Below are 22,038 nucleotides of genomic sequence, written 5' to 3'. Positions count from 1 at the left end.
GTGCGCTGATAATAATAGAGCCATGTCTGATACTGCGTCACAATTTGCAGAACATGAGGACGGAGAGCTTCATTCTGTGGGTGACGGATCTGATCCAAGTAAACTTGATTCAGACATTTCAAATTTTAAATTTAAGCTTGAGAACCTTCGTGTATTATTAGGGGAGGTATTAGCGGCTCTGAATGATTGTAACACGGTTGCAATTCCAGAGAAAGTATGTAGGCTGGATAAATATTTTGCGGTACCGGCGTGTACTGACGTTTCTTCTGTTAAGTGTGATCAGTCCACGGGTCATCATTACTTCTGGGATATTACTCCTCCCCAACAGGAAGTGCAAGAGGATTCACCCAGCAGAGCTGCATATAGCTCCTCCCCTCTACGTCACTCCCAGTCATTCTCTTTCACCCAACGACTAGATAGGATGTGTGAGAGGACTATGGTGATTATACTTAGTTTTTATCTTCAATCAAGAGTTTGTTATTTTAAAATAGCACCGGAGTGTGTTATTACCTCTCTGGCAGAGTTTGAAGAAGAATCTACCAGAGTTTTGCTATGATTTTAGCCGGAGTAGTTAAGATCATATTGCTGTTTTCGGCCATCTGAGGAGTGAGGTAAACTTCAGATCAGGGGACAGCGGGCAGATGAATCTGCATAGAGGTATGTAGCAGTTTTTATTTTCTGACAATGGAATTGATGAGAAAATCCTGCCATACCGATATAATGTCATGTATGTATACTTTACACTTCAGTATTCTGGGGAATGGTACTTCACTAGAATTACACTGTAAGAAATACATAAAGCTGTTTAATAACTAGAGATTATGTTTAACGTTTTTGCTGGAATGTAAAATCGTTTTCATTTGCTGAGGTACTGTGTGAATAAATGTTTGGGCACTATTTTTCCACTTGGCAGTTGCTTAATCTGTTTTTCTGACAGTTTCTGTTCTCCCTCACTGCTGTGTTGTGAGGGGGAGGGGCCGTTTTTTGGCGCTTTTACTATGCATCAAATATTTCAGTCAGCAACTCATTGTATTCCCTGCATGATCCGGTTCATCTCTACAGAGCTCAGGGGTCTTCAAAACTTATTTTGAGGGAGGTAATTTCTCTCAGCAGAGCTGTGAGAATTATAGTTTGACTGAGATAAAAAACGTTTATTCTGTAATTTGTTTCCTGCTTTCAGAATTTATCTTTGCTAATGGGATTAAACCTTTGCTAAAGTTGTGTTGTTTACAAGGATTGAGGCTATAACTGTTTCAATTTATTAATTTTCAATGTGTAGGTTGGATAAATATTTTGCGGTACCGACGAGTACTGAGGTTTTTCCTATACCTAAGAGACTTACTGAAATTGTTACTAAGGAGTGGGATAGACCCGGTGTGCCGTTCTCACCCCCTCCGATATTTAGAAAAATGTTTCCAATAGACGCCACCACAAGGGACTTATGGCAAACGGTCCCTAAGGTGGAGGGAGCAGTTTCTACCTTAGCTAAGCGTACCACTATCCCGGTGGAGGATAGCTGTGCTTTTTCAGATCCAATGGATAAAAAGTTAGAGGGTTACCTTAAGAAAATGTTTGTTCAACAAGGTTTTATATTGCAACCCCTTGCATGCATTGCGCCGATCACGGCTGCAGCAGCATTCTGGATTGAGTCTCTGGAAGAGAACATTGGTTCAGCTACTCTGGACGACATTACGGACAGGCTTAGAGTCCTTAAACTAGCTAATTCATTCATTTCGGAGGCCGTAGTACATCTTACTAAACTTACGGCGAAGAATTCAGGATTCGCCATTCAGGCACGCAGGGCGCTGTGGCTAAAATCCTGGTCAGCTGATGTTACTTCTAAGTCTAAATTGCTTAATATACCTTTCAAAGGGCAGACCTTATTCGGGCCCGGGTTGAAAGAGATTATCGCTGACATTACAGGAGGTAAAGGCCATGCCCTGCCTCAGGACAAAGCCAAAGCCAAGACTAGACAGTCTAATTTTCGTTCCTTTCGTAATTTCAAAGCAGGAGCAGCATCAACTTCCTCTGCACCAAAACAGGAAGGAGCTGTTGCTCGCTACAGACAAGGCTGGAAACCTAACCAGTCCTGGAACAAGGGCAAGCAGACTAGGAAACCTGCTGCTGCCCCTAAAACAGCATGAATTGAGGGCCCCCGATCCGGGATCGGATCTAGTGGGGGGGCAGACTTTCTCTCTTCGCCCAGGCTTGGGCAAGAGATGTTCAGGATCCCTGGGCGCTAGAGATAATATCTCAGGGATACCTTCTGGACTTCAAATACTCTCCTCCAAGAGAGAGATTTCATCTGTCAAGATTGTCAACAATCCAGACAAAGAAAGAGGCGTTTCTACGCTGCGTACAAGAGCTCTTGTTAATGGGAGTAATCCATCCAGTTCCACGATCGGAACAGGGACAGGGGTTTTACTCAAATCTGTTTGTGGTTCCCAAAAAAGAGGGAACTTTCAGACCAATTCTGGACTTAAAGATCCTAAACAAATTCCTAAGAGTTCCATCGTTCAAGATGGAGACTATTCGGACAATTTTACCTATGATCCAAGAGGGTCAATACATGACCACTGTAGATTTAAAATATGCTTACCTTCACATACCGATTCACAAAGATCATTATCGGTACCTAAGGTTTGCCTTCCTAGACAGGCATTACCAGTTTGTGGCTCTTCCATTCGGATTGGCTACAGCTCCAAGAATCTTCACAAAGGTTCTGGGTGCTCTTCTGGCGGTACTAAGACCGCGGGGAATCTCGGTAGCTCCATACCTAGACGACATTCTGATACAAGCTTCAAGCTTTCAAACTGCCAAGTCTCATACAGAGTTAGTGCTGGCATTTCTAAGGTCACATGGATGGAAGGTGAACGAAAAGAAAAGTTCACTCGTTCCACTCACAAGAGTTTCCTTCCTGGGGACTCTTATAGATTCTGTAGAAATGAAGATTTACCTGACAGAGGACAGGCTAACAAGACTTCAAAGTGCTTGCCGCACCCTTCATTCCATTCAACACCCGTCAGTGGCTCAATGCATGGAGGTAATCGGCTTAATGGTAGCGGCAATGGACATAGTTCCCTTTGCACGCTTACACCTCAGACCACTGCAACTGTGCATGCTAAGTCAGTGGAATGGGGATTACTCAGATTTGTCCCCTTCTCTGAATCTGGATCAAGAGACCAGAAATTCTCTTCTATGGTGGCTTTCTCGGCCACATCTGTCCAGGGGGATGCCATTCAGCAGACCAGACTGGACAATTGTAACAGACGCCAGCCTTCTAGGTTGGGGTGCCGTCTGGAATTCTCTGAAGGCTCAGGGACAATGGAGTCAGGAGGAGAGTCTCCTGCCAATAAACATTCTGGAATTGAGAGCAGTTCTCAATGCCCTCCTGGCTTGGCCCCAGTTGACAACTCGGGGGTTCATCAGGTTTCAGTCGGACAACATCACGACTGTAGCTTACATCAACCATCAGGGAGGGACAAGAAGCTCCCTAGCTATGATGGAAGTATCAAAGATAATTTGCTGGGCAGAGTCTCACTCTTGCCACCTGTCAGCAATCCACATCCCGGGAGTGGAGAACTGGGAGGCGGATTTCTTAAGTCGTCAGACTTTTCATCCGGGGGAGTGGGAACTTCATCCGGAGGTCTTTGCCCAAATACTTCGACGTTGGGGCAAACCAGAGATAGATCTCATGGCGTCTCGACAGAACGCCAAGCTTCCTCGTTACGGGTCCAGATCCAGGGATCCAGGAGCAGTCCTGATAGATGCTCTGACAGCACCTTGGGACTTCAGGATAGCTTACGTGTTTCCACCCTTCCCGTTGCTTCCTCGATTGATTGCCAGAATCAAACAAGAGAGAGCATCAGTGATTCTAATAGCACCTGCGTGGCCACGCAGGACTTGGTATGCAGACCTGGTGGACATGTCATCGTGTCCACCTTGGTCTCTACCTCTGAAACAGGACCTTCTGATACAGGGTCCCTTCAAACATCAAAATCTAACTTCTCTGAAGCTGACTGCTTGGAAATTGAACGCTTGATTTTATCAAGACGTGGATTTTCTGAGTCAGTTATTGATACCTTAATACAGGCTAGGAAACCTGTTACCAGAAAGATTTACCATAAGATATGGCGTAAATACCTATATTGGTGTGAATCCAAAGGTTACTCTTGGAGTAAGGTTAGGATTCCTAGGATATTGTCTTTTCTACAAGAAGGTTTAGAAAAGGGTTTATCTGCTAGTTCATTAAAGGGACAGATCTCAGCTCTGTCCATTCTGTTACACAAACGTCTGTCAGAAGTTCCTGACGTCCAGGCTTTTTGTCAGGCTTTGGCCAGAATTAAGCCTGTGTTTAAAACTGTTGCTCCACCATGGAGTTTAAACCTTGTTCTTAATGTTTTACAGGGCGTTCCGTTTGAACCCCTTCATTCCATTGATATAAAGTTGTTATCTTGGAAAGTTCTATTTTTAATGGCTATTTCCTCGGCTCGAAGAGTCTCTGAATTATCAGCCTTACATTGTGATTCTCCTTATTTGATTTTTCATTCGGATAAGGTAGTCCTGCGTACTAAACCTGGGTTCTTACCTAAGGTAGTTACTAACAGGAATATCAATCAAGAGATTGTTGTTCCTTCTTTATGCCCAAATCCTTCTTCAAAGAAGGAACGTCTACTGCACAACCTGGATGTAGTCCGTGCTCTAAAATTTTACTTACAGGCAACTAAGGAATTTCGACAAACGTCTTCTCTGTTTGTCATTTACTCTGGGCAGAGGAGAGGTCAAAAAGCTTCCTCTACCTCTTTCTTTTTGGCTTTGTAGCATAATTCGTTTAGCTTATGAGACTGCTGGACAGCAGCCTCCTGAAAGAATTACAGCTCATTCTACTAGAGCTGTGGCTTCCACTTGGGCCTTCAAGAATGAGGCCTCTGTTGAACAGATTTGCAAGGCTGCAACTTGGTCTTCGCTTCATACTTTTTCCAAATTTTACAAATTTGACACTTTTGCTTCATCGGAGGCTATTTTTGGGAGAAAGGTTCTTCAGGCAGTGGTTCCTTCTGTATAAAGAGCCTGCCTATCCCTCCCGTCATCCGTGTACTTTTGCTTTCGTATTGGTATCCCAGAAGTAATGATGACCCGTGGACTGATCACACTTAACAGAATAAAACATAATTTATGCTTACCTGATAAATTCCTTTCTTCTGTAGTGTGATCAGTCCACGGCCCGCCCTGTTTTTAAGGCAGGTAAATATTTTTTAATTTATACTCCAGTCACCACTTCACCCTTGGCTTTTCCTTTCTCGTTGGTCCTTGGTCGAATGACTGGGAGTGACGTAGAGGGGAGGAGCTATATGCAGCTCTGCTGGGTGAATCCTCTTGCACTTCCTGTTGGGGAGGAGTAATATCCCAGAAGTAATGATGACCCGTGGACTGATCACACTACAGAAGAAAGGAATTTATCAGGTAAGCATAAATTATGTTTTTTCCTATACCTAAAAGGCTTACAGAAATTGTTAACAAGGAGTGGGATAGACCCGGTGTGCCCTTTTCACCCCCTCCTATATTTAGAAAAATGTTTCCAATAGACGCCACCACACGGGATCTATGGCAGACGGTCCCTAAGGTGGAAGGAGCAGTTTCTACTCTGGCTAAGCGCACCACTATCCCGGTGGAGGATAGCTGTGATTTTTCAGATCCAATGGATAAAAAGTTAGAGGGTTACCTTAAGAAAATGTTTGTTCAGCAAGGTTTTATATTACAACCCCTTGCATGCATCGCGCCTGTCACTGCTGCGGCGGCATTCTGGTTTGAGTCTCTGGAAGAGACTCTTAGCACAGCTCCATTGGATGAGATTATGAACAAGCTTAAAGCCCTTAAGCTAGCTAATTCATTTATTTCTGATGCCGTAGTACACTTAACCAAACTTACGGCTAAGAACTCCGGATTCGCCATTCAAGCGCGTAGAGCGCTGTGGCTTAAATCCTGGTCAGCTGATGTGACTTCTAAATTGCTTAATATTCCTTTCAAAGGGCAGACATTATTCGGGCCCGGCTTGAAAGAAATTATCGCTGACATTACTGGAGGTAAGGGCCATGCCCTGCCTCAAGACAGGGCCAAACCTAAAGCTAAACAGTCTAATTTTCGTGCCTTTCGTAACTTCAAGGCAGGAGCAGCATCAACTTCCTCCGCTCCAAGACAGGAAGGAACTGTTGCTCGCTACAGACAGGGCTGGAAACCTAACCAGTCCTGGAACAAGGGCAAGCAGGCCAGAAAACCTGCTGCTGCCCCTAAGACAGCATGAAGTGAGGGCCCCCGATCCGGAAACGGATCTAGTGGGGGGTAGACTTTCTCTCTTCGCCCAGGCCTGGGCAAGAGATGTCCAGGATCCCTGGGTGTTGGAGATCATATCTCAGGGATATCTTCTGGACTTCAAAGCTTCTCCTCCACAAGGGAGATTTCATCTTTCAAGGTTATCAGCAAACCAGATAAAGAGGCGTTTCTACGCTGTGTACAAGACCTCTTACTAATGGGAGTGATCCACCCAGTTCCGCGGTCGGAACACGGGCAAGGATTCTATTCAAATCTGTTTGTGGTTCCCAAAAAAGAGGGAACCTTCAGACCAATCTTGGACTTAAAGATCCTAAACAAATTCCTAAGAGTTCCATCGTTCAAAATGAAAACTATTCGAAAAATCTTACCCATGATCCAAGAGGGTCAGTACATGACCACAGTGGATTTAAAGGATGCCTACCTTCACATACCGATTCACAAGGATCATTACCGGTATCTAAGATTTGCCTTCCTAAACAGGCATTACCAGTTTGTAGCTCTTCCCTTCAGGTTAGCTACGGCTCCAAGAATCTTTACAAAGGTTCTGGGCTCTCTTCTGGCGGTACTAAGACCGTGAGGCATAGCGGTAGCTCCGTACCTAGACGACATTCTGATACAAGCGTCAAGTTTCCAAACTGCCAAGTCTCATACAGAGTTATTTCTGGCATTTCTAAGGTCGCATGGGTGGAAGGTGAACGTAGAAAAGAGTTCTCTATTGCCACTCACAAGAGTTCCCTTTCTAGGGACTCTTATAGATTCTGTAGAAATGAAATTTTACCTGACGGAGGACAGGTTATCAAAACTTCTAAATGCTTGCCGTGTCCTTCATTCCATTCAACAACTGTCAGTGGCTCAGTGCATGGAGGTAATCGGCTTAATGGTAGCGGCAATGGACATAGTACCATTCGCGCGCCTGCATCTCAGACCGCTGCAATTGTGCATGCTAAGTCAGTGGAATGGGGATTACTCAGATTTGTCCCCTCTGCTAAATCTGGATCAAGAGACCAGAGATTCTCTTCTATGGTGGCTTTCTCGGCCACATCTGTCCAAGGGGATGCCCTTCCGCAGGCCAGATTAGACGATTGTAACAACGGACGCCAGCCTTCTAGGTTGGGGCGCAGTCTGGAATTCCCTGAAGGCTCAGGGATCATGGACTCAGGAGGAGAGACTCCTTCCAATAAACATTCTGGAATTAAGAGCAATTTTCAATGCTCTTCTGGCTTGGCCTCAGTTAGCAACTCTGAGGTTCATCAGGTTTCAGTCGGACAACATCACGACACTGGCTTACATCAACCATCAAGGAGGAACAAGGAGTTCCCTAGCGATGATGGAAGTCTCGAAGATAATTCGCTGGGCAGAGTCTCACTCTTGCCACCTGTCAGCGATCCACATCCCAGGCGTGGAGAACTGGGAGGCGGATTTTCTAAGTCGCCAGACCTTTCATCCGGGGGAGTGGGAACTTCATCCGGAGGTGTTTGCCCAACTGCTTCATCTTTGGGGCAAACCAGATCTGGATCTCATGGCGTCTCGCCAGAACGCCAAGCTTCCTTGTTACGGATCCAGGTCCAGGGACCCGGGAGCGGTACTGATAGATGCTCTGACAGCATCTTGGGTCTTCAACATGGCTTATGTGTTTCCACCTTTCCCGATGCTTCCTCGATTGATTGCCAGGATCAAACAGGAGAGAGCATTGGTGATTCTAATAGCGCCTGCGTGGCCACGCAGGACCTGGTATGCAGATCTAGTGGACGCCCTGTCCACCATGGTCTCTGCCTCTGAGACAGGACCTTCTGATTCAGGGTCCTTTCAAACATCCAAATCTAATTTCTCTGAGGCTGACTGCATGGAGATTGAACGCTTGATTCTATCAAAGCGTGGATTCTCGGAGTCAGTGATTGATACCTTAATACAGGCTAGGAAACCTGTTACCAGGAAAATTTACCATAAAATATGGCGTAAATACTTATATTGGTGCGAATCCAAGAGTTACTCATGGAGTAAGGTTAGGATTCCTAGGATATTGTCTTTTCTACAAGAAGGTTTAGAAAAGGGTTTATCTGCTAGTTCGTTAAAGGGACAGATTTCAGCTCTGTCTATCCTTTTACACAAACGTCTGGCAGAAGTTCCAGACGTTCAGGCTTTTTGTCAGGCTTTGGCTAGGATTAAGCCTGTTTTTAAGACTGTTGCTCCGCCGTGGAGCTTAAACTTAGTTCTTAACGTTCTGCAAGGTGTTCCGTTTGAACCCCTTCATTCCATCGATATCAAGCTGTTATCTTGGAAAGTTCTGTTTTTAATAGCTATTTCCTCGGCTCGAAGAGTCTCTGAGTTATCAGCCTTACATTGTGATTCTCCTTATCTTATTTTTCATTCAGATAAGGTAGTTCTGCGTACTAAACCTGGGTTCTTACCTAAGGTAGTCACTAACAAGAATATCAATCAAGAGATTGTTGTTCCATCATTGTGCCTTAACCCTTCTTCAAAGAAGGAACGACTTTTGCACAATCTGGACGTCGTCCGTGCCCTGAAATTTTATTTGCAGGCAACTAAAGATTTTCGTCAAACTTCTTCCCTGTTTGTCGTTTAATCTGGACAGAGGAGAGGTCAAAAAGCTTCGGCTACCTCTCTCTCTTTTTGGCTTCGTAGCATAATACGTTTAGCCTATGAGACTGCTGGACAGCAGCCTCCTGAAAGGATTACAGCTCATTCTACTAGAGCTGTGGCTTCCACTTGGGCCTTTAAGAATGAGGCCTCTGTTGAACAGATTTGCAAGGCTGCAACTTGGTCTTCACTTCACACTTTTTCAAAATTTTACAAATTTGACACTTTTGCTTCTTCGGAGGCTGTTTTTGGGAGGTTCTACAGGCAGTGGTTCCTTCCGTGTAAAGATCCTGCCTGTCCCTCCCGTCATCCGTGTACTTTTAGCTTTGGTATTGGTATCCCATAAGTAATGGATGACCCGTGGACTGACTACACTTAACAGGAGAAAATATAATTTATGCTTACCTGATAAATTCATTTCTCCTGTAGTGTGTTCAGTCCACGGCCCGCCCTGTTTTTTACGGCAGGTCTAAATTTTAATTAAACTCCAGTCACCACTGCACCCTATAGTTTCTCCTTTCTCGTATGGTTTCGGTCGAATGACTGGATATGACGTAGAGGGGAGGAGCTATGTAGCAGCTCTGCTTGGGTGATCCTCTTGCACTTCCTGTTAGGGAGGAGATATAATCCCATAAGTAATGGATGACCCGTGGACTGACTACACTACAGGAGAAATGAATTTATCAGGTAAGCATAAATTATATTTTTCTAATCCGTTTTGGGGCCTAAGGGGTTAATCATCCATTTGCAAGGGTGGAGACTCCTTTGGATGATATCCTAGACAGGCTTAAAGCTCTTAAGTTAGCCAATTCATTTATTTATGATGCCGTTTTTCATTTAACTAAGCTAACGGCTAAGAATTCAGGTTTCGCCATTCAGGCGCGTAGGGCGCTATGGCTTAAATCCTGGTCAGCTGATGTTACTTCAAAGTCTAAGCTTCTCAACATTCCCTTCAAGGGACAGACCCTATTCGGGCCTGGACTGAAGGAGATCATTTCTGATATTACTGGAGGGAAAGGCCACGCCCTTCCCCAGGATAGGTTCAACAAATTAAGGACCAAACAGACTAATTTTCGTTCCTTTCGGAACTTCAAGAGTGGTGCAGCTTCAACTTCCTCTACTACAAAACAAGAAGGAAATTCTGCCCAGTCCAAGCCAGTCTGGGGACCTAACCAGGCTTGGAGCAAGGGAAAGCAGGCCAAAAAACCTGCTGCTGCCTCTTAAGACAGCATGAAGGAGTAGCCCCCGATCCGGGACTGGATCTTTTTGGGGGCAGACTTTCTCTCTTCGCCCAGGCTTGGGCAAGAGACGTCCAGGATCCCTGGGCAAGAGACGTCCAGGATCCCTGGGCTCTGGAGATCGTTTCCCAGGGATATCTTCTGGATTTCAAAGCCTCATCTCCAACAGGTAGATTTCATCTCTCACAATTATCTGCAAACCAGATAAAGAGAGAGGCATTCTTACGTTGTGTTCAAGACCTTCTGGTCATGGGAGTGATCCACCCAGTTCCTAGGGAGGAACAGGGGCAAGGATTCTATTCAAATCTGTTTATAGTTCCCAAAAAAGAAGGAACTTTCAGACCAATCTTGGATCTCAAGATCCTAAACATATTTCTCAGGGTCCCATCCTTCAAGATGGAGACTATTCGAACCATCCTACCTTTGATCCAGGAGGGTCAATATATGACTACCGTGGATCTAAAGGATGCTTATCTCCACATTCCGATACACGGAGATCATCATCGGTTTCTCAGGTTTGCCTTCCTAGACAGGCATTACCAGTTTGTGGCTCTTCCCTTTGGGTTAGCCACAGCACCAAGAATCTTTTTGAAGGAACTTGCGGTTCTAAGGCCACGGGGCATAGCGGTGGCCCCTTACCTAGACGACAGTCTGATACAGGTGTCGACTTTTCAAATCGCCAAGTCCCATACGGACATTATTCTGGCCTTTCTGAGGTCTCACGGGTGGAAGGTGAACGAAGAAAAGAGTTCTGTCTCCCCTCTCACAAGAGTTTCCTTTCTAGGAACTCTGATAGATTCAGTAGAACTGAAGATTTTTCTGACAGAGATCAGGTTGTCAAAGCTTCTAACTTCCTGCCGTGCTCTTTATTCCACTTCTCAGCCGTCAGTGGCTCAGTGTATGGAAGTAATCGGCTTAATGGTAGCGGCAATGGACATAGTTCCATTTGCCCGCCTACATCTCAGACCACTGAAACTTTGCATGCTCAATCAGTGGAATGGGGATTACACAGATTTGTCCCCTCTGCTAAATCTGGATCAAGAGACCAGAGATTCTCTTCTCTGGTGGCTATCTCGGGTCCATCTGTCCAGGGAAATGAGCTTCCGCAGGCCAGAATTGACTATAGTGACGACAGATGCCAGCCTTCTGGGCTGGGGCGCAGTCTGGAACTCCCTGAAGGCTCTCCTTCCGATAAACATTCTGGAACTAAGAGCGATATTCAATGCTCTTCAGGCTTGGCCTCAGCTAGCTGCGGTCAGGTTCATCAGATTTCAGTCGGACAAGATCACAACTGTAGCCTATATCAACCATCAGGGGGGTACAAAGAGCCCCCTGGCGATGTTAGAGGTTTCAAAGATAATTCTATGGGCAGAGGTTCACTCTTGCCATCTCTCAGCTATCCATATCCCAGGAGTAGAGATCTGGGAGGCGGATTTTTTAAGTCGGGGGAGTGGGAACTCCATCCGGAGGTATTTGCACAGTTAATTCAACTTTGGGGCAAACCAGAACTGGATCTCATGGCGTCTCCTCAGAACGCCAAGCTTCCTTGTTACGGGTCCAGGTCCAGGGATCCCAAGGCAGTGCTGATAGATGCTCTAGCAGCGCCCTGGTCCTTCAGCCTGGCTTATGTGTTTCCACCGTTTCTTCTGTTAAGTGTGATCAGTCCACGGGTCATCATTACTTGTGGGATATTAACTGCTCCCCTACAGGAAGTGCAAGAGGATTCACCCAGCAGAGTTGCTATATAGCTCCTCCCCTCTACGTCACCTCCAGTCATTCTCTTGCACCCAACGACTAGATAGGATGTGTGAGAGGACTATGGTGATATATTTAGTTTTTATATCTTCAATCAAAAGTTTGTTATTTTATAATAGCACCGGAGTGTGTTATTCCTTCTCTGGTAGAATTTGAAGAAGAATCTACCTGAGTTTTTCTATGATTTTAGCCGGAGTAGTTAAGATCATATTGCTGTTTCTCGGCCATCTGAGGAGTGAGGTAAACTTCAGATCAGGGGACAGCAGGCAGATTAATCTGCAAAGAGGTATGTAGCAGTTTATTATTTTCTGACATGGAATTGATGAGAAAATCCTGCCATACCGTTATAATGTAAACTCAGCCTTGAATGCAGTAGATGTAGCTGATATCAGGCTGTCATGTATGTATATTTTACACTTCAGTTTTCTGGGAAATGGTACTTCTCTGGCTTTTAAACTGTATACATAGACTTAACCTATTTTGCAGGGACTTGCAATAGGTTTTAAATGACAATTAATTATTGAGGTAAAATGTTTTTTTGCTGGCATGTAAAAACGTTTTTTTCTCTGAGGTACTGGGTGAAAAAATGTTTTGGGCACTTTTTTTCCACTTGGCAATAGTTTTGATTTAAATTAGAGCAGTTCACTGATCCCTCTCACTGTTATGTGTGTGGGGGAGGGGCCATTTTGGTGCTTTCACTATGCATCAGAAAAACTCAGTCAGAGGTTCATTTTCTTCCTGCATGATCCGGTTCATCTCTACAGAGTTCAGGGATCTCAAGAGTCTTTTTTTGAGGGAAGTAATCATACAGCAGAGCTGTGCTGATTGTATTGACTGTGATATAAAAAACGTTTATTTGTGTATTTTTTTTCTGCTGCCTGGGTTAGTTATCATTTGCTGAGGGGAACAATCCTTTGCTAAAACTGTATATTCTGACAAAGATTGATGCTATAACTTAATTATTTTATCTGTTATAATATTTTTCTGTGCTTCTTAAAGGCACAGTTCGTTTTCATATTATTTGTAAATTACTTTGAAAAGTATTTCCAAGTTGCTGTTTATTTGCTAGTGTGTTAAACATGTCTGATTCAGAGGAAGATATCTGTGCTATATGTGTTAATGCCAAAGTGGAGCCCAATAGAAATTTATGTACTAAATGTTTTGATGCTACTTTAAAAAATAGTCAATCTGTACAAATTGAACATATTTCACCAAACAACGAGGGGAGAGTTATGCCGACTAACTCGCCTCACGTGTCAGTACCTGCATCTCCCGCTCAGGAGGTGCGTGATATTGTAGCGCCGAGTGCATCTGGGCGGCCATTACAAATCACATTACAAGATATGGCTACTGTTATGACTGAAGTTTTGGCTAAACTACCAGAACTAAGAGGTAAACGTGATCACTCTGGGATGAGAACAGAGTGCGCTGATAATGCAAGGGCCATGTCTGATACTGCGTCACAGTTTGCAGAACATGAAGACGGAGAGCTTCATTCTGTGGGTGACGGTTCTGATCCAAATAAACTGGACTCAGACATTTCAAATTTTAAATTTAAGCTTGAGAACCTCCGTGTGTTACTAGGGGAGGTATTAGCGGCTCTGAATGATTGTAACACAGTTGCAATCCCAGAAAAAATGTGTAGGTTGGATAAATATTTTGCGGTACCGACGAGTACTGACGTTTTTCCTATACCTAAGAGACTTACTGACATTGTTACTAAGGAGTGGGATAGACCCGGTGTGCCTTTCTCACCCCCTCCTATATTCAGAAAAATGTTTCCAATAGACGCCGCCACACGGGACTTATGGCAAATGGTCCCTAAGGTGGAGGGAGCAGTTTCTACTTTAGCTAAGCGTACCACTATCCCAGTGGAGGATAGCTGTGCTTTTTCAGATCCAATGGATAAAAAATTAGAGGGTTACCTTAAGAAAATGTTTGTTCAACAAGGGTTTATATTGCAACCTCTTGCATGTATTGCGCCTGTCACGGCTGCAGCAGCATTTTGGTTTGAGTCTCTGGAAGAGACACTTCAATCATCCACACTAGATGACATCACACACAAACTTAAATTCCTTAAGTTAGCTAATTCATTTATTTCAGATGCCGTAGTACATTTAACTAAACTTGCGGCTAAAAATTCAGGATTCGTCATTCAGGCACGCAGAGCTCTGTGGCTAAAATCCTGGTCAGCTGATGTTACTTCTAAATCTAAATTGCTTAATATTCCTTTCAAAGGGCAGACCTTATTCGGGCCCGGCTTGAAAGAGATTATTGATGACATTACAGGAGGTAAAGGTCATGCCCTGCCTCAGGACAAGGCCAAAGCCAAGGCTAGACAGTCCAATTTTCGTTCCTTTCGTAATTTCAAAGCAGGAGCAGCATCAACTTCCTCTGCACCAAAACAGGAAGGAGCTGTTGCTCGCTACAGACAAGGCTGGAAACCTAACCAGTCCTGGAACAGGGGCAAACAGGCCAGAAAACCTGCTGCTGCCCCTAAGACAGCATGAATTGAGGGCCCCCGATCCGGGACCGGATCTAGTGGGGGGCAGACTTTCCCTCTTCGCCCAGGCTTGGGCAAGAGATGTTCAGGATCCCTGGGCGTTAGAGATCATATCTCAGGGATACCTTCTGGACTTCAAATCCTCTCCCCCAAGAGGGAGATTTCATCTGTCAAGGTTGTCAACAAACCTAACAAAGAAGGAAGCGTTTCTACGCCGCGTACAAGATCTTTTATTAATGGGAGTGATCCATCCAGTTCCGCGGTTGGAACAAGGACAAGGGTTTTACTCAAATCTGTTTGTAGTTCCCAAAAAGAGGGAACCTTCAGGCCAATCTTGGATTTAAAGATCCTAAACAAATTCCTAAGAGTTCCATCGTTCAAGATGGAAACTATTCGAACAATTTTGCCCATGATCCAAGAGGGTCAGTACTTGACCACAGTGGATTTAAAGGATGCTTACCTTCACATACCGATTCACAGAAGTCATTACCGGTATCTAAGGTTTGCCTTTTTAGACAGGCATTACCAGTTTGTAGCTCTTCCATTCGGACTGGCTACGGCTCCAAGAATCTTCACAAAGGTTCTGGGCACTCTTCTGGCGGTACTAAGACCGCGAGGAATTTCAGTAGCTCCGTACTTAGACGACATACTGATACAAGCTTCAAGCTTTCAAACTGCCAAATCTCATACAGAGATAGTACTGGCATTTCTAAGGTCGCATGGATGGAAAGTGAACGAAGAGAAAAGTTCTCTCTTTCCACTCACAAGAGTTCCCTTCCTGGGGACTCTGATAGATTCTGTAGAAATGAAGATTTACCTGACAGAGGACAGGTTAACAAAACTTCAAAGTGCATGCCGTGTCCTTCATTCCATTCAAGAGACCAGAAATTCTCTTCTATGGTGGCTTTATCGGCCACATCTGTCCAGGGGAATGCCATTCAGCAGGCCAGACTGGTCAATTGTAACAACAGACGCCAGCCTACTAGGTTGGGGCGCTGTCTGGAATTCTCTGAAGGCTCAGGGACTATGGAATCAGGAGGAGAGTCTTCTTCCAATAAACATTCTGGAATTGAGAGCAGTCCTCAATGCTCTTCTGGCTTGGCCCCAGTTAGCAACTCGGGGGTTCATCAGGTTCCAGTCGGACAACATCACGACTGTAGCTTATATCAACCATCAGGGAGGGACAAGAAGCTCCCTAGCAATGATGGAAGTATCGAAGATAATTCGCTGGGCAGAGTCTCACTCTTGCCACCTGTCTGCAATCCACATCCCGGGAGTGGAGAACTGGGAGGCGGATTTCTTAAGTCGTCAGACTTTTCATCCGGGGGAGTGGGAACTTCATCCAGAGGTCTTTGCCCAAATACTTCGACGTTGGGGCAAACCAGAGATAGATCTCATGGCGTCTCGACAGAACGCCAAGCTTCCGCGCTACGGGTCCAGATCCAGGGATCCGGGAGCGGTCCTGATAGATGCCTTGACAGCACCATGGACCTTCAGGATGGCTCATGTGTTTCCACCTTTCCCGATGCTTCCTCGATTGATTGCCAGAATCAAACAGGAGAAAGCATCAGTGATTCTAATAGCGCCTGCATGGCCACGCAGGACTTGGTATACAGATCTGGTGGACATGTCATTCTGTCCACCTTGGTCGTTACCTCTGAAACAGGACCTTCTGATTCAGGGTCCTTTCAAACATCAAAATCTAACTTCTCTGAAGCTGACTGCTTGGAAATTGAACGCTTGATCTTATCAAAGCGTGGTTTTTCTGAGTCAGTTATTGATACCTTAATACAGGCTAGGAAGCCTGTTACCAGAAAGATTTACCATAAAATATGGCGTAAATACCTATATTGGTGCGAATCCAAAGGTTACTCTTGGAGTAAGGTTAGGATTCCTAGGATATTGTCTTTTCTACAAGAAGTTTAGAAAAGGGGTTATCCGCTAGTTCCTTAAAGGGACAGATCTCAGCTCTGTCCATTCTGTTACACAAGCGTCTGTCAGAAGTTCCAGACGTTCAGGCTTTTTGTCAGGCTTTGGCCAGGATTAAACCTGTGTTTAAAGCTGTGGCTCCACCATGGAGTTTAAACCTTGTTCTTAACGTTTTACAGGGTGTTCCGTTTGAACCCCTTCATTCCATTGATATAAAGTTGTTATCTTGGAAAGTTCTATTTTTAATGGCTATTTCCTCGGCTCGAAGAGTCTCTGAGTTATCAGCCTTACATTGTGATTCTCCTTATTTGATTTTTCACTCGGATAAGGTAGTTCTGCGTACTAAGCCTGGGTTCTTACCTAAGGTAGTCACTAACAGGAATATCAATCAGGAGATTGTTGTTCCATCCTTGTGCCCAAATCCTTCTTCGAGGAAGGAACGTCTTTTGCACAATCTGGATGTAGTTCGTGCCCTTAAATTTTATTTACAGGCAACTAAAGATTTTCGACAAACGTCTTCCCTGTTTGTCGTTTACTCTGGTCAGAGGAGAGGTCAAAAAGCTTCTGCTACCTCTCTCTCTCTTTGGCTTCGTAGCATAATTCGTTTAGCTTATGAGACTGCTGGACAGCAGCCTCCTGAAAGAATTGCAGCTCATTCCACTAGAGCTGTGGCTTCCACTTGGGCCTTTAAGAATGAGGCCTCTGTTGAACAGATTTGCAAGGCTGCAACTTGGTCTTCGCTTCATACTTTTTCCAAATTTTACAAATTTGACACTTTTGCTTCCTCGGAGGCTATTTTTGGGAGAAAGGTTCTTCAGGCAGTGGTTCCTTCTGTATAAAGAGCCTGCCTATCCCTCCCGTCATCCGTGTACTTTTGCTTTGGTATTGGTATCCCACAAGTAATGATGACCTGTGGACTGATCACACTTAACAGAAGAAAACATAATTTATGCTTACCTGATAAATTCCTTTCTTCTGTAGTGTGATCAGTCCACGGCCCGCCCTGTTTTTTAAGGCAGGTAAATATTTTTTAAATTATACTCCAGTCACCACTACACCCTTGGCTTCTCCTTTCTCGTTGGTCCTTGGTCGAATGACTGGAGGTGACGTAGAGGGGAGGAGCTATATAGCAACTCTGCTGGGTGAATCCTCTTGCACTTCCTGTAGGGGAGCAGTTAATATCCCACAAGTAATGATGACCCGTGGACTGATCACACTACAGAAGAAAGGAATTTATCAGGTAAGCATAAATTATGTTTTCCTCTGCTCCCTCGTCTGATTGCCAAGATCAAGCAGGAGAGAGCTTTGGTGATTTTGATAGCTCCTGCATGGCCACGCAGGACTTGGTATGCAGATCTGGTGGACATGTCATCCCTTCCACCATGGACTCTGCCGCTGAGACAGGACCTTCTACTTCAAGGTCCTTTCAAACATCCAAATCTAATTTCTCTGCGTCTGACTGCTTGGAGATTGAACGCTTGATTCTATCAAAGCATGGTTTTTCCGAGTCGGTCATTGATACCTTAATTCAGGCTCGACAGCCTGTCACCAGGAAAATCTATCATAAGATATGGTGTAAATATCTTCATTGGTGTGAATCCAAGGGTTACTCTTGGAGTAAAGTCAGGATTCCTAGAATATTATCTTTTCTCCAGGAGGGATTGGAGAAAGGATTGTCTGCTAGTTCCTTAAAGGGACAGATCTCTGCTCTGTCTATTCTTTTGCACAAACGTCTGGCTGAGGTTCAAGACGTTCAGGCGTTTTGTCAGGCTTTAGTTAGAATTGAGCCTGTGTTTAAACCTGTTGCTCCGCCATGGAGTTTAAATTTAGTTCTTAAGGTTCTTCAAGGGGTTCCGTTTGAACCTCTGCATTTCATAGATATTAAACTTTTATCTTGGAAAGTTCTCTTTCTAGTAGCTATCTCCTCGGCTCGGAGAGTTTCGGAGTTATCTGCTTTACAGTGCGATTCCCCTTATCTGATTTTCCATGCAGATAAGGTAGTTTTACATACCAAACCTGGGTTTCTTCCTAAGGTAGTATCTAATAAGAACATCAATCAGGAGATTGTTGTTCCTTCATTATGTCCTAATCCTTCCTCAAAGAAGGAATGTCTTTTACACAATCTTGATGTGGTTCGTGCTTTAAACTTTTATTTACAAGCCACGTAGGATTTTCGTCAAACATCTGCTTTGTTTGTTGTCTACTCTGGACAGAGGAGAGGCCAAAAGGCTTCGGCAACTTCTCTATCTTTTTGGCTAAGAAGTATAATACGCTTAGCTTATGAGACTGCTAGCCAGCAGCCTCCTGAAAGAATTACAGCTCATTCCACTAGAGGTAGCTTCAACATGGGCTTTTAAAAATGAGGCCTCTGTTCAACAGATTTGTAAGGCGGCGACTTGGTCTTCGCTTTCATACCTTTTCTAAATTCTACAAATTCGATACTTTTGCTTCTTCGGAGGCTATTTTTGGGAAAAAGATCTTACAGGCAGTGGTGCCTTCTGTTTAAGGGCCTGCCTTGTCCCTCCCTTCATCCCTGTCCTAAAGCTTTGGTATTGGTATCCCACAAGTAATGGATGAACCCGTGGACTGGATACACCTTTACAAGAGAAAACAAAATTTATTCTTACTTGATAAATTTATTTCTCTTGTGGTGTATCCAGTCCACGGCCCGCCCTGTCATTTTAAGGCAGGTGTTTTTTATTTTTAACTACAGTCACCACTGCACCCTATAGTTTATCCTTTTTTCTTGCTTGTCTTCGGTCAAATGACTGGGGGTGGCAGTTAGGGGAGGAGCTATATAGACATCTCTGCTGTGGGTGTCCTCTTGCAGCTTCCTGTTGGGAAGGAGAATATCCCACAAGTAATGGATGAACCCTTTGGACTGGATACACCACAAGAGAAATAAATTTATCAGGTAAGCATAAATTTTGTTTTATGCTTACCAGATAAATTCCTTTCCTTCCAGATAGGGAGAGTCCACGGCCACCGCCTGTTTTTTTCTTGTCTACGGGCGGTCCCCTATTTCTTATTCTTCTGGCACCATTTATACCCTAATGTTTCTCCTACTTTTCCTTGTTCCCTCGGCAGAATGACTGGGGTAATGAGGAAATGGGAGGGATATTTAAGCCTTTGGCTGGGGTGTCTTTGCCTCCTCCTAGTGGCCAGGTGTTTCCCAACAGTAATGAATGAAGCCGTGGACTCTCCTATCTGGATGGAAAGGAATTTATCTGGTAAGCATAAATTATGCTTTTAATGTATCCTGTTATTAGTTAGCCTTGTTTGCTGCATACACAAGCCCAGATGCATACACAAGCCCAGTTTGGTTATTGAAAAACAATTACAACAAACAATGTTTGCTTTCAAATTATTTAACTTGGCTGATGTGTTTATTCTATAGCAAGACAACAGAAAAGTCTTGTAATTAGTGTTTTTACGGTCATGATTCAGAACAAGTAATTAGAAGTAAACTTTCTTTTTTTTTTTTTATTTAAATTAGCAAATCTTTGTTCTTATGGTGTCCTTTATGGAAAAGCATTTTTAGGTAAACTCATGAGTGTGCATCTGTCTTGAGCACTATATTGCAACAGTTATATACACTTGTTGAACACTAGAGGCCAGCAGTATCTACAACTTTGCATAACTTTAAGAGTCACAGTTGTTTTAAAGAAAATTAGCCAATTATTTCCGCTTGCTTTACCCTTGAAGTACTCTGTAAAATATGCAAATTGGATATATAATATATTGTGCTTTTTGATTCCAATAGCGTGTTAATACAGCATTTCCCCTTTATGGTATAGGCGCAGCCAAAAAAACAAACCTTTTATGGACAACTTTTTTGCGTTTATTAAAGGACCGCTCAATGCAGTAGAATTGCGTAATTAACATGTGTATAATAAAAAAAATAGGCAATAGCACCTACTTTCAAATAATCAGTAGATTCCCCCCCCCCCCCGACAAATATATTTTTTCTCCCGTTTTCCGTCCTCCTGTATCGTGACAGACATTAGCCAATCAGACTAGTATAACCTGTGAGCTTGCGCACATGCTCAGTAGGATTTTGTTCTCCAAAAAAGTGTGAATAGAAAGACAAAATTTGGTAATAGTAGTAAATTGGAAAGTGTCATTAAACTGCATGCTGTTTCTGAATCATAAGATTATTTTGATTTGAGTGTCCCTTTAACTCTCATCAGCAGAAGATGGATTTGATTTGCTGTTTGAAGCTTATTTCTAGAAAGCAATACTCATTTGAGTTATGGGGGAGATAATAGCATGAGATTTAAATCCTCCATTTCATACAATTCATAGAATTATTGTGTAGCTAATTAGCAAATCTAGGCAAGTATCCCCACTTGCTTTCCCCAAGAAGTACTCTGTATATATTATTACCGATGCACCAGAGAACTCTGGGTAAGATATGCAAATTAGCTATAAAATAACTAGATATAAATATAAGCATCACCTATCCTATAAAGGGGATTGTTGTGGTTAAACCCAGTACTGGAATCAAAAAGCATAAGAAGATCTAATTTGCATATTTTACCCAGTTTTGCTCATTTATATTTATACATTAATTCTGACTCATACTTTGTTTATGAAATGGAGTATTTTAATCTAATGCTTTTATCTCCGCCATAACGCAAATAAGTATTGCTTTATAACATTGTTACAAATATTGTTGCAAATGTAGCTCCCATATACAAATACCCAAGTATGCTCTTCATCAAAGGACACCAACAAATCAAGATTTATTTAATAGAATTGGAAAGTTGTGTAAGCTTTCATGACTCAGTGTGTATTTTTTGTCTTTTTAAAATGTTATGCAGTAACACAAAGTGGTGGATAATGGCAGTCATGTCACATTTATTACTTGTTTGTTCCGCAGGCTTGGCACAGCGTCCCATGACTCTTACAGCGAAGATATGTACAGTACCTTGTTACAAAGGTATCATCAGTTAGAACAGGAAATGAGTCAAATCTCTGAAGAATGGCTGGAGTGTCAGAAAAGAATTGATAACTATGTAGATGAGCAGGTATGAAAGCTCTACTCCCCCCCCCCCCCCCCCACACACACAAGTACAAAATGTTTTTGTTTTCTCGCATTTACATCGGTAACAATGAAGATATTTAGTAAAAAATTATGAACTTAATAAATAATTATTGCTTTATTTCAGATTTAAGGAAAAAGGAAATTTATGCTTACCTGATAAATTGATTTCTTCTACGATTCGACGAGTCCACGGGTTTCATCCTTGTGGGATATTATCCTCCTAACAGGAAGTGGCAAAGAGCACCACAGCAGAGCTGTATATATATATATATATATATATATATATATATATATATATATATATATATATCTCCTCCCTTCCCTCCACCCCCAGTCATTCGACCGAAGGTTTTAGGAAGAGAAAGGAAAAGCTAAAAGGTGCAGAGGTGACTGAAGTTGTAAAGAAAAAAATATAATCTGTCTTACAATGACAGGGAGGGCCGTGGACTCGTATCATAGAATAAATCAATTTATCAGGTAAGCATACATTTCCTTTTCTTCTACAAGATACGACGAGTCCATGGATTTCATTCTTACTTGTGGGATGCAATACCAAAACTACAGGACACGGATGAAAGGGAAGGGACAAGACAGAGACCGGAAGAAACGGAAGGCACCACTGCTTGAAGAACTTTTCT

General features: G+C 43.4%; 1 protein-coding gene across 1 annotated transcript in view; it reads left to right on the top strand.

Annotated features, from left to right (window-relative positions):
• FAM193A (family with sequence similarity 193 member A) overlaps window positions 1–22,038 on the top strand; it is a gene marked incomplete in the record, with an annotated part of 656,361 nt that overhangs the window by 343,091 nt on the left and 291,232 nt on the right. Inside the window, 1 exon segment of the mRNA XM_053704204.1 lies at window positions 21,236–21,383. Coding sequence (XP_053560179.1) covers window positions 21,236–21,383 — 148 coding nt within the window.

This window comes from Bombina bombina, chromosome 2 (assembly GCF_027579735.1).
Source record: "Bombina bombina isolate aBomBom1 chromosome 2, aBomBom1.pri, whole genome shotgun sequence".
Taxonomy (NCBI): domain Eukaryota; kingdom Metazoa; phylum Chordata; class Amphibia; order Anura; family Bombinatoridae; genus Bombina; species Bombina bombina.
This window is presented reverse-complemented; position numbering and strand designations above follow the sequence as displayed.